The sequence below is a fragment of the Mustela putorius genome, unplaced genomic scaffold, assembly GCF_011764305.1.
Source record: "Mustela putorius furo isolate JIRA1106 unplaced genomic scaffold, ASM1176430v1.1 tig00000461_pilon_pilon_pilon, whole genome shotgun sequence".
Taxonomy (NCBI): domain Eukaryota; kingdom Metazoa; phylum Chordata; class Mammalia; order Carnivora; family Mustelidae; genus Mustela; species Mustela putorius.
The window spans coordinates 30,002-43,138 of NW_025421390.1; the positions used below are offsets into that span (position 1 = coordinate 30,002).

Genomic DNA, 13,137 nt, shown 5'->3' on the forward strand with positions numbered 1-13,137 from the left:
TCGAATAGCTAAAGGGATATTGAAAAAGAAAGCCAACGTTGGTGGCATCACAATTCCGGACTTCAAGCTCTATTACAAAGCTGTCATCATCAAGACAGCATGGTACTGGCACAAAAACAGACCCATGGATCAATGGAACAGAATAGAGAGCCCAGAAATAGACTCTCAACTCTATGGTCAACTAATCTTCGACAAAGCAGGAAAGAATGTCCAATGGAAAAAAGACAGCCTCTTCAATAAATGGTGCTGGGAAAATTGGACAGCCACATGCAGAAAAATGAAATTGGACCATTTCCTTACACCACACACGAAAATAGACTCAAAATGGATGAAGAACCTCAATGTGCGAAAGGAATCCATTAAAATCCTTGAGGAGAACACAGGCAGCAACCTCTTCGACCTCAGCCGCAGCAACATCTTCCTAGGAACAACGCAAAAGGCAAGGGAAGCAAGGGCAAAAATGAACTATTGGGATTTCATCAAGATCAAAAGCTTTTGCACAGCAAAGGAAACAGTTAACAAAATCAAAAGACAACTGACAGAATGGGAGAAGATATTTGCAAACGACACATCAGATAAAGGACTAGTGTCCAGAATCTATAAAGAACTTAGCAAACTCAACACCCAAAGAACAAATAATCCAATCAAGAAATGGGCAGAGGACATGAACAGACATTTCTGCAAAGAAGACATCCAGATGGCCAACAGACACATGAAAAAGTGCTCCATATCACTCGGCATCAGGGAAATACAAATCAAAACCACAATGAGATATCACCTCACACCAGTCAGAATGGCTAAAATCAACAAGTCAGGAAATGACAGATGCTGGCAAGGATGCGGAGAAAGGGGAACCCTCCTACACTGTTGGTGGGAATGCAAGCTGGTGCAACCTCTCTGGAAAACAGCATGGAGATTCCTCAAAATGTTGAAAATAGAAGTGCCCTATGACCCAGCAATTGCACTATTGGGTATTTACCCTAAAGATACAAACGTAGTGATCCAAAGGGGCACGTGTACTCGAATGTTTATAGCAGCAATGTCCACAATATCCAAACTATGGAAAGAACCTAGATGTCCATCAACAGATGAATGGATCAAGAAGATGTGGTATATATACACAATGGAATACTATGCAGCCATCAAAAGAAATGAAATCTTGCCATTTGCGAAAACATGGATGAAACTAGAGTGTATCATGCTTAGCGAAATAAGTCAAGCAGAGAAAGACAACTATCATATGATCTCCCTGATATGAGGAAGTGGTGATGCAACATGGGGGCTTAAGTGGGTACGAGAAGAATAAATGAAAGAAGATGGGATTGGGAGGGAGAGAAACCATAAGTGACTCTTAATCTCACAAAACAAACTGAGGGTTGCTGGGTGGAAGGGGTTTGGGAGAAAGGGGTGGTATTATGGACATTGGGGAGGGTATGTGTTTTGGTGAGTGCTGTGAAGTGTGTAAACCTGGTGATTCACAGAACTGTACCCCTGGGGATAAAAATATATGTTATAAAAAATAAAAAATTATATAAAAAATAAATAAATAAATAAATAAATAGCTGCAACTGCTCTCTACGTATGAACTGGTCAATCTCTAAAAATTCTTGCATAATTCATCTAATTTAACTTGGTAGGTCACTTTTATTAGAAATGAGGCTTTATTTTAGAGGCTAAGGACTATGTTAGGCCTACAGATAAACAATGTATCAATCTGTAAGAAGTTCTATACTGTCACCCTAATCCCAGTGTGTAACAGCCTTTTCTGGTAGAATTTATTTCAAATTCAGCTGCAGTTGAGAGGTACAGATCTCTTTGACCCCAACTCGTTTTATGACCATCAATCCCTTCATGGCCTGCTTACTCTTCATACTTCCTGGTTGCCTTTCCTGACCCTCAGGAAGGGTCAGTGCCTAAAGACCTGAGGCAGAGGTTCCTTCCAGTTTGGTGGTAGGTTTAGAGCACCAGCCTCACATGGGGGCCGAGCTCTGGAGGGTGAGGGACAGATCCAGGATCCATTAGCTGCATCCTTTCTGCTGACTCCTCCTTCCTCCAAATAAATTTTCCTCCTCCTTTGCCCTCTCTAGTAGACTCTCATCCACAATTGTCAAGGGTGGACAAATATGAACAAAACCAGGAATCAAAAAGACTCTCTCTAGAGCCTGTTCATCCTTTTTCCACCTACCTTCAAAAGTCAAAGTATATTACATATAGTGCCTTACCAAGAGATTGACGTTACAAAGATTATCACAGGATCTCTGTATTCCTATGTGTGATCCTGAGAGCAAACATCCCAAAACTCAGTGTGTGTGGGTTGTGTGTGTGTATGTGTTTGTGTGTGTGTATTTGTGTGTGTAGAGGTACTTATTTATGTATGTATTCATCATAGCTCACATCACTTCGGAGAGTCCTTCAGTAGATGAGGCTGTCCATTCACTCTGGCCAGGGCTAAAGGATTAAAAACAGACACGGTAAGACATCACATGACTTCCAGACTTACTTTCTTAGTTGAACTTATAAACTCACTGACACATAGAAAGTTCATATGCAAATCAATTATTTGAAGCCTAATATCTCGTTTGCCCTAGAAATGAAGATTTACATGTTTGTAATAAGTATTATGGACCTAGCAAAAACACAGATGATCCAGGATCATGTAGAGATCTTAACTACAGAGCCTGGCCAGTGTGGAACAGCCTATTATGGTGGAACTGATCTCAAATTCACCCTCAATTTGCAGGTATGCCTCCTTCTTTCCCATCTAATTTCCTGCTTCTCCAGTCCCTCCTTCACCGCCTTTCACCTCTCAAGCTTGCCTTCCCTGCCCTCAAACGGTGTAAAAAAACTGGCAGGTCTCGAACAGGGGCTCTTTCCACGTGACTGTGGCTTTGGGACAGTGGCTTCACATGGTGGCAAAGCTCTGGAGATTGAAGGATTCAGGTTTCATTAGCTCCTTTCTTTCTGTGAGGGCTCCTCTGCCCCCTGCCTACTGCTACCTCCTCCTGTCTTTAATAGCATTCTGTCCCTTCTTCACCCAATCAACTAAGTCTCATACACAGGCATTCTGGAAATCTCTGAAAGGTTTTGGTTAGTAGACACCAGGCAGAAGAAGGATCCTCCTAGGACCTGTTCTTCTTTAATGCAACTGGAGCCAAAAAGCATAAACAGTTGCCTATTGGTGCTACATTGAAAAGATTCAGAAAGACTCAAAGACACGGTATTGTTGCAGATTTTCTTAAGAATAACCATGAGAGACTGTGGACTCTGAGAAACAAACTGAGGGTTTTGGAGGGGAGCTGGTTCAGGGGCTAGGTGAGCCTGGTGCTGGGTATTAGGAGGGCACGTATTGCAAGGAACACTGGGTGTGGTGCATAAACAATGAATCTTGGAACACTGAAAAGAAACAAGATGAAATGGGGAAAAAAAGAATATATTAGGAAACTTCATCTATTTCTTTTTTTATTTACATTCAATTTAATTAACATATACCTTATTTTAATTTCAGTGGAAGAATTCAGTGATTCATCAGTTGCATACAACTCCCAGTCCTCATTACTTTGAGTGCCTTTCTTAATGCCCATCATCCAGTTCCCCCATCCCCCACAGACCTCCCCTTCATCAACCCAGTTTGTTCCCTATAGTTGAGAGTCTCTTATGGTTTGTCTCACTGTTTTCCTCTTTTCCTTCCCTTCCCCCATGCTCATCTGTTTTGTTTCTTCAATTCGACATGAGTGAAACCGTATGGTATTTGTCCTTCTCTGACTGACTTATTTCACTGGGTAAAATATCCATTAAGTTCCATCCACGTCATGGCAAATGGCAGGATTTCATTCCTTTTGATGGTTGAGTATATATACACCACAACCTCTTTACTCACTCATCTGTTCATAGACGTCTCGGGTCTTTCCATAGTTTGGCTATTGTAGACACATTGCCACTGGTATGAAATGGTCTCTCCTTGTGGTTTTGATTTGCATTTCTCTGAGACTGAGTGATGTTCAGCACTTTTTCTATGTGTTTATTGGCAATACGTATGTCTTCTGGAGAAATGTCTGTTTATGGCTTCCGCCCATTTCTTGACTACATATTTTGGGTTTTGGGGCTTAAGTTTTGTAAGTTCATCATAGATTTTGGATACTAGCCCTTTGTCTCATAAGGTATTTCAAGTATCTTCTCCCATTCTCTAGGTTGCCCAGTAGCTTTGCTGTGCAAAAGCTTTTTATCTTGGTGAATCCCCAACAGTTTGTTTTTGCCTTTGTTTCCCTGGCCTTTGGGGATGTGTCTAGCAAGAAGTTGCTGTGGCCAAGGTCAAAGAGGTTGCTACCTCTCTCGCCCTCTAGGATTTTGATGAAATCCTATTGCTTGTGTATGTGTCTTTGTGAGTCTGTGTTGATATAAGTATATAAGTACATATGTGCATATATGTCCATATAAATATATATTTATCTTTATTCACTTATAGCTCACAATTTGCTGGTGATTTCCTCATCCATGTCCAGTTTCAATTCAGTCACAGAAGTGCTAAAGGATTAAAGAGGTACATAGTCAGACACCACATGTCATGCTAGACTGACTTTTCCCACCCATTTAAATACTGCAACTGCTCTCTACATATATGAACTGGTCAATCTCTAAAAATTCATGCATATATCATCTAATTTAACCTGGTAAGTCACTTTTTATTAGAAATGAGGCTTTATTTTAGAGGCTAAGGACTATGTTAGGCCTACAGATAAACAATGTATCAATCTGTAAGAAGTTCTATACTGTCACCCTAATCCCAGTGTGTAACAGCCTTTTCTGGTAGAATTTATTTCAAATTCAGCTGCAGTTGAGAGGTACAGATCTCTTTGACCCCAACTCGTTTCATGACCCTCAATTTCCTGCATCGCCTGCTTACTCTTCATGCTTCCTGGTTGCCTTTCCTGACCCTCAGGCAGGGTCAGTGCCTAAAGACCCGAGGCAGAGGTTACTTCCAGTTTGGTGATAGGTTTAGAGCACCAGCCTCACATGGGGGCTGAGCTCTGGAGGGTGAGGGACAGATCCAGGATCCATTAGCTGCATCCTTTCTGCTGACTCCTCCTTCCTCCAAATAAATTTTCCTCCTCCCTTGCCCAATCTAGTAGACTCTCATCCGCAGTCGTCAAGGGTGGACAAATATGAACAAAACCAGGAATCAAAAAGACTCTCTCTAGAGCCTGTTCATCCTTTTTCCACCTACCTTCAAAAGACAAAGAATATTACATATAGTGCCTTACCAAGAGAAGACATTACAAAGAGTATCACAGGATCTCTGTATTCCTATGTGTGAGCCTGAGACCAAACATCCCAAAACTCAGTGTGTGTGTGTGTGTGTGTGTGTGTGTGTGTGTATTTGTGTGTGTAGAGATACTTATTTATGTATGTATTCATCATAGCTCACATCACTTCGCAGAGTCCTTCGGTAGATGGGGCTGTCCATTCACTCTGGCCAGGGCTAAAGGATTAAAAACAGACACGGTAAGACATCATATGACTTCCAGACTTACTTAGTTGAACTTATAAACTCACTGACACTTAGAAAGTTCAAATGCAAATGAAATATTTGAAACCTAATATCTTGTTTTCCTTAGAAATAAAGATTTACATGTTTGTAATAAGTATTTTGGACCTAGCTAAAACACAGATGACTCCAGGATCAAGTACAGATCTTAACTACTGAGGCTGGCTATTGTGGAACAGCCTATGATGGTGGAACTGATCTCAAATTAATCCTCAATTTGCAGGTATACCTTATTTCCCATCTAATTTCCTGCTTCTCCAGGCCCTCCTTCACTGCCTTTCACCTCCCAAGCTTGCCTTCCCTGCCCTCAGATGGTGTCAAGAAACTGGCAGGTCTGGAACAGGGGCTCTTTCCACGTGACTGTGGCTTTGGGACAGTGGCTTCACATGGTGGCAAAGCTCTGGAGGGTGAAGGATCCAGGTTTCATTAGCTCTTTCTTTTTCTTTATGCTGAGACCTCCTCTGCCCCCTGCCTACTGCTACCTCCTCCTGTCTTTAATAGCATTCTGTCCCTTCTTCACCCAATCAAGTAAGTCTCATACACAGGCATTCTGGAAATCTCTGAAAGGTTTTGGTTAGTAGACACCAGGCAGAAGAAGGATCCTCCTAGGACCTGTTCTTCTTTAATGCAACTGGAGCATTAAAAGGATAAACAGTTGCCTATAGGTGCTACATTGGAAAGATAAGAAAGAGTCAAAGACACGGTATTGTTGCAGATGTTCTTAAGAATAACCATGAGAGACTGTGGACTCTGAGAAACAAACTGAGGGTTATGGAGGGGAGCTGGTTCGGGGGCTAGGTGAGCCAGGTGGTGGGTATTAGGAGGGGCACGTATTGTAAGGACTGGGTGTGGTGCATAAACAATGAATCTTGGAACACTGAAAAGAAACGAAACGATGAAATGGGGGAAAAAAAAAGAATATATTAGGAAACTTCATCTATTTCTTTTTTTATTTACATTCAATTTAATTAACATATACTGTATTTTTAGTTTCAGAGGAAGAATTCCGTGATTCATCAGTGGCATAAAACACCCAGTCCTCATTACCTTGAGTGCCTTTCTTAATGCCCATCACCCAGTTACCCCATCCCCCAAAAAGCTCCCCCTTCAGCAACCCAGTTTGTTCCCCTAGTTGAGAGTCTCCTATGGTTTTTCTGTTTTCCTCTTTTCCTTCCCTTCCTCCATGCTCATCTGTTTTGTTTCTTCAATTCCGTATGAGTGAAATTGGATGGTATTTGTGCTTCGCTGACTGACTTATTTCATTGGGTAAAATATCCCTTAAGTTCCACCCACGTCATTGCAAATGGCAGGATTTCATTCCTTTTGATGGTTGAGAGTATATATATGTCACATTTTCTTTACTCACTCTTCTGTTCATAGATGTCTCGCATCTTTCCATAGTTTGGCTATTGTGGACACATTGCTGCTAGGAACATTAGGGTGCCTGTATCCCTTCAAATCACTATGTTTGTATTCTTTGAATGAATATCTACTAGTGCAATTGCTGGGTTATAGGGTAGCTCTATGCTTTTTAACTTTCTGAGGAACCTCCCTACTCTTTTCCAGAGCGGCTGACTGGTTTGCATTATTCCACTAACAGCATTCGAGGGTTCCCGTACTCTACCACCTCACCAACATCTGTTGTTCCCTGAGTTGTTAAATTTTAGCCCTTTCCACTGGTATGAAATGGTCTCTCCTGTGGTTTTAATTTGCATTTCTCTGAGGCTGAGTGATGCTCAGCATTTTTTCCATGTGTCTATTGGCCATCCATATGTCTTCTCTGGAGAAATGTCTGTTCATGGCTTCTGCCCATTTCTGGATATCATGTATTGGGTTTTGGGGTGTTAAGTTTGGTAAGTTCTTCATAGATTTTGGATACTAGCTCTTTATCTGATAAGGTATTTGCAATTATCTTTTCCCATTCTGTATGTTGCCCTTTAGCTTTGTTGGTGGTTTCCTTTGTTGTACAAAAGTGTTTTATCTTGGTAAAGCAACAACAGTTCATTTTTGCCTTTGTTTCCCTAGCTTTTGGGGATGTGTCTAGCAAGAAGTTGCTGTGGCCAAGGTCAAAGAGGTTGCTGCCTCTCTTCTCCTCTATGATTTTGATAAATTTTTATTGCTTGTGTATTGTCTTTTGAGTCTGTGTTCATACAAGTATATAAGTACATACGTGCATATATGTCCATATAAATATATATTTATCTTTATGCACTTATAGCTCACAATTTGCTGGTGATTTCCTCATCCATGTCCTGTTTCAATTCAGTCACAGAAGTGCTAAAGGATTAAAGAGGCACATAGTCAGACACCACATGTCATGCTAGACTGACTTATCCCCCCCATTTAAATACTGCAACTGCTCTCTACGTATGAACTGGTCAATCTCTAAAAATTCATGCATATATCATCTAATTTAACTTGGTAGGTCACTTTTATTAGAAATGAGACTTTATTTTAGAGGCTAAGGACTATGTTAGGCCTACAGATAAACAATGTATCAATCTGTAAGAAGTTCTATACTGTCACCCTAATCCCAGTGTGTAACAGCCTTTTCTGGTAGAATTTATTTCAAATTCAGCTGCAGTTGAGAGGTACAGATCTCTTTGACCCCAACTCGTTTCATGACCCTCAATTTCCTGCATCGCCTGCTTACTCTTCATGCTTCCTGGTTGCCTTTCCTACCCCTCAGGCAGGGTTAGTGGCTAAAGACCCGAGGCAGAGGTTCCTTCCAGTTTGGTGGTAGGTTTAGAGCACCAGCCTCACATGGGGGCCGAGCTCTGGAGGGTGAGGGACAAATCCAGGATCCATTAGCTGCATCCTTTCTGCTGACTCCTCCTTCCTCCAAATAAATTTTCCTCCTCCCTTGCCCAATCTAGTACACTCTTATCCACAGTCGTCAAGGGTGGACAAATATGAACAAACCCAGGAATCGAAATGACTCTCTCTAGAGCCTGTTCTTCCTTTTTCCACCTACCTTCAAAAGACAAAGAATATTACATAGAGTGCCTTACCATGAGAAGACGTTACAAAGAGTATCACAGGATCTCTGTATTCCTATGTGTGAGCCTGAGACCAAACATCCCAAATCTCAGTGTATGTTGTGTGTGTGTATGTGTTTGTGTGTGTGTGTGTATTTGTGTGTGTAGAGGTACTTATTTATGTATGTATTCATCATAGCTCACATCACTTCGCAGAGTTCTTCGGTAGACGAGGCTGTCCATTCACTCTGGCCAGGACTAAAGGATTAAAAACAGACAGGGTAAGACATCACATGACTTCCAGACTTACTTTCTTAGTTGAACTTATAAACTCACTGACACTTAGAAAGTTCACGTGTGAATCAATTATTTGAAACCTAATATCTCGTTTGCTCTAGAAATGAAGATTTACATGTTTTTAATAAGTATTATGGACCTAGAAAAACACAGATGATTCCAGGATCAAATACAGAACTACTCAGCCTGGCCTGGCCCGTGTGGAACAGCCTGTTATGGTGGAACTGATCTCAAATTCACCCTCAATTTGCAGGTATACCTCCTTCTTTCCCATCTAATTTCCTGCTTCTCCAGTCCCTCCTTCACCACCTTTCACCTCTCAAGCTTGCCTTCCCTGCTCTCAGATGGTGTCAAGAAACTGGCAGGTCTGGAACAGGGGCTATTTCCACGTGACTGTGGCTTTGGGACAGTGGCTTCACATGGTGGCAAAGCTCTGGAGGGTGAAGGATCCAGGATTCATTAGCTCCTTTCTTTATGCTGAGACCTCCTCTGCCCCCCCTGCCTACTGCTACCTCCTCCTGTCTTTAATAGCATTCTGTCCCTTCTTCACCCAATCAAGTAAGTCTCATACACAGGCATTCTGGAAATCTCTGAAAGGTTTTTGTTTGGTCGTCACTAGGCGGAAGAAGGATCCTCCTAGGACCTGTTCTTCTTTAATGCAACTGGAGCCAAAAAGGATAAACAGTTGTCAATAGGTGCTACATTGAAAAGATTCAGAAAGAGTCAAAGAAATTGTATTGTCATGGGTGTTCATGTGAAGGTTGACATTTACTTCCCTTTCTCTCAGTGCATTTATGTTTGTGTGTGTCTGTTTTAATATATAAATATTTTCATATGAGTGCATAGGAATATATATTTATCTTTATTCATTTATAGCTCACAATTTACTGCTGACTTCATAGCCATCTGATTTCCCTTCTGTCAGGGCATTTCTAAAGAATAAAGAGGCACATAGTCAGACACCACATGTAATTCTAGACTGACTTTTTTTCTATATGAATAGCTACAACTGCTGTATACATTTGATCTGGTCAACCTTTAAAAATTCATGTATATAGGGGCGCCTGGGTGGCTCAGTGGGTTAAGCTGCTGCCTTTGGCTCAGGTCATGATCTCAGGGTCCTGGGATCAAGTCCCACATCGGGCTCTCTGCTCAGCAGGGAGCCTGTTTCCCTCTCTTTCTTTCTCTCTGCCTGCCTCTCTGTCTACTTGTGATTTCTCTCTCTCAAATAAATAAATAAAATCTTTAAAATAAATTCATGTATATAGCACCTAAATGAACCAGGTAGGTCACTTTTTATTATACATGGGGCTTTTTTTAAAGATGGTAATGATAGAGCTAAGCTATCACCCTGCAAATTGCACTACTGTGTATCTACCCCAAGGGTACACATGTAATGAAAAGAAGAGCCATAAGTACCCCAATGTTCATAGCAACCATGGCCACAATTGCCAAACTGTGGAAAGAGCCAAGACACCCTTCAACAGATGAATCAATAAAGAAGATATGATCCATATATAGAATGGAGTATTATGCCTCCATCAGAAAGGATGAATACCCAACCTTTGTATCAACATGGATGGGACTGGAGGAGAATATATTGAGTGAAATAAGTCAAGTAGAGAGAGTCAATTATCATATGTTTTCACTTAGTTGTGGAACGTAAGGAATAACATGGAGGACATTAGGAGAAGGAAAGCAAAAGTGAATTGGGGGAAATAGGAGGGGGAGACAAAGCTGTGGACTCTGAGAAACAGAAGGTTTTAGAGGGGAGGGGAGTGAAGGACTAGGTGATCCTGGTGGTGGACATTAAGGAGATCATGTATTGCATGGAGCACTGGGTGTGGTGTATAAACAATGAATCTTGGAACACAAAAAAATAAAATAAAAAGATGCTAATGACTTTGTTAGACCTACAAATAAATAATCCATCAATCCATAAAAAGTTCTATACAATCCATAAGAAGTTCTATACTATAATGTGTAACAGCCTTTTTTGTAGAAATTATTTCAAATTCAATTTCATTTTGGAGGCACCCATCCCTCTTATTTATTTAAATTCCTAGTTCTCATGGCTTTCTGTCTTCCTACTTTCATTAAGGGTTTGGTTGCTACTAAGGGAGACAAATGTACTCAAGCAAAGAAGCATCCCTCTTATGGCTTCCACTCTTATGCAACTAAATCTTAAAAAGAAGAAGAAGAAGATAGAAAGTTACCTACATACACTACAGTAAGAACTTAGAAGCAGTATTAAAGATACTCTATTGCCATGGATGCCCAAGACTGACTATTACAAATCTCAGTCTCTCTCTTTACTGTTCCATGAGTGTATGTTGAGATTATAAATATCATTTTAAATTTATGCATGCATAGCTCACATTCCAGTGGTGAAATCCTCATAGTTTTCCGATGTCCGTTCACTCTGGACAGGGCTAAAGAATTAGAAAGGCACATAGACACCACATGTAATGTCAGACTGACTTTTTTTCCATTTAAATACCTACAATTGCTCTATACTTATGAACAGTCAATCTTTAAAAATTATTTACTTATCACCTAAATGAACCAAGTAATTCATTCTTTATTAGAAATGAGGCTTTATATAAAAGATGCCAATGACTTAGGCTTATTAATAATGTATCAATTTATAAGAAGTTCTATACTGTCACCCTATTCCCAGTGTGTAATAGCCTTTTCTGGTAGAATCTATTTCAAATTCAGTTTCAGTTTGGAAGCACCCATCCCTCTTATCCATTTAAATTCCTGGTTCTCAGGGCTTTCTCTCTTCTCCTTACTTTCATCTGAGGGTTTGGCTGCTACTAAAGGAGACAAACCTACTTAGGGGAAAAGCATTTGTCTTATGAATTCTTTTATTCAACTAAATCTAAAAAAAAAAAAAAGACAGTTACATATATACATTACAGAGAAGACTCAGAAGCAGTTTTGAAGACTCTCTACTGCCACAGATACTCCTGAGAGTGACTTTTACAAATCTCAGTCTCTCTCTTTATTCTTTCATGCATGTATATGTTGAGATTATATATATCATTTTAAATTTATATATGCATATCTCACATTTCACTGGTGGATTCCTCATAGGTTTCCAAAGTCCACTCACTCTGGGCAGGGCTAAAGAATCAAAAAGGTACATTGTCAGACATCAGGTAATTGTAGATATACTTTTTCCATTCAAATAGTTACAACAGTCTAGGATATGAACCAGCTGATTTTTGGAAATCCATGTGCAAATCAGTAACCTGGAACTTGGTGTGTCAGTTTATTATTATCAATGAGGTTTATATGTGTTGGAGGGGATTTGGATAAAGGGGAACCCTCTTCCACCATTGGTGGGAATGCAAGTTGGTGCAGCCACTTTGGAGAACAGTGTGGAGATTCCTTAAGAAATTAAAAATAGAGCTCCCTATGACAACTGCACTTGCAAATGCAATTGCACTCCTGGGTATTTCCCCCAAAGATACAGATGTAGTGAAAAGAAGGACCACCTGTATCCCAATGTTTATAGCAGCAGTGGCCACGGTCGTCAGACTGTGGAAAGAACCAAGATGCCCTTCAATGGACGAATGGGTAAGGAAGATGTGGTCCATATACACTAAGGAGTATTATGCCTCCATCAGAAAGGATAAATATCCAACATTTGTAGCAACATGGACAGGACTGGAAGAGATTCTGCTGAGTGAAATAAGTCAAGCAGAGAGAGTCAATCATCATATGGTTTCACTTATTTGTGGAGCATAAACAAATAGCATGGAGGACAAGGGGAGATGGAAAGGAAAGGGAGTTGAGGGAAATTGGAAGAGGATAGGAACCATGAGAGACTATGGACTCTGAAAAAGAATCTGAGGGTTCTGAATGGGCAGGGGGTGGGAGGTTGGGGGAACCAGGTGGTGGTATTAGAGAGGGCACATATTGCATGGAGCACTGGGTGTGGTGCAAAAACAATGAATACTGTTACACTGAAAAGAAAAAAAAAAATTTAAAAAGGAAGAAAAAAAAAAGAAAACATTCCCATTTGCAATAGCACCAAAAAAGTAATTAGAAATACTTAACTAAGGTGACAGAAGACCTATATTCTGGAAACTATAAGACACTGGTAAAAGAAATGGAAGATTACACAAATGGAAAAATATTCCATGCTCAGGAGTTGGGAAAATACTGTCAAAATAATACCCAAAGCAACCTACAGACTCAATGCAATTCTTATGAAATTACCAGTGTTTTTAATAGAACTAGAACAAAGAATCCTAAAATTCATGTGGACCACAAAATACCCACATATAGCCAAAGCAACCTTGAAAAAGA

General features: G+C 40.4%; 1 protein-coding gene across 6 annotated transcripts in view; it reads right to left on the reverse strand.

Annotated features, from left to right (window-relative positions):
* The window catches only part of LOC123392225, a 56,210-nt gene that overhangs the window by 24,117 nt on the left and 18,956 nt on the right, over nucleotides 1-13,137 (reverse strand). For 5 of the 6 annotated variants that reach the window (XM_045080540.1, XM_045080544.1, XM_045080541.1 and 2 more), the window contains 7 exons: nucleotides 11,893-11,946; nucleotides 11,196-11,249; nucleotides 8,725-8,778; nucleotides 7,766-7,819; nucleotides 5,423-5,476; nucleotides 4,468-4,521; nucleotides 2,395-2,448 (listed from right to left, as the gene is read on the reverse strand). In XM_045080540.1, coding sequence (XP_044936475.1) covers nucleotides 2,395-2,448; nucleotides 4,468-4,521; nucleotides 5,423-5,476; nucleotides 7,766-7,819; nucleotides 8,725-8,778; nucleotides 11,196-11,249; nucleotides 11,893-11,946 — 378 coding nt within the window. The remainder of the gene's footprint in view (nucleotides 1-2,394; nucleotides 2,449-4,467; nucleotides 4,522-5,422; nucleotides 5,477-7,765; nucleotides 7,820-8,724; nucleotides 8,779-11,195; nucleotides 11,250-11,892; nucleotides 11,947-13,137) is intronic. The other variant, XM_045080542.1, reaches the window with a different exon arrangement.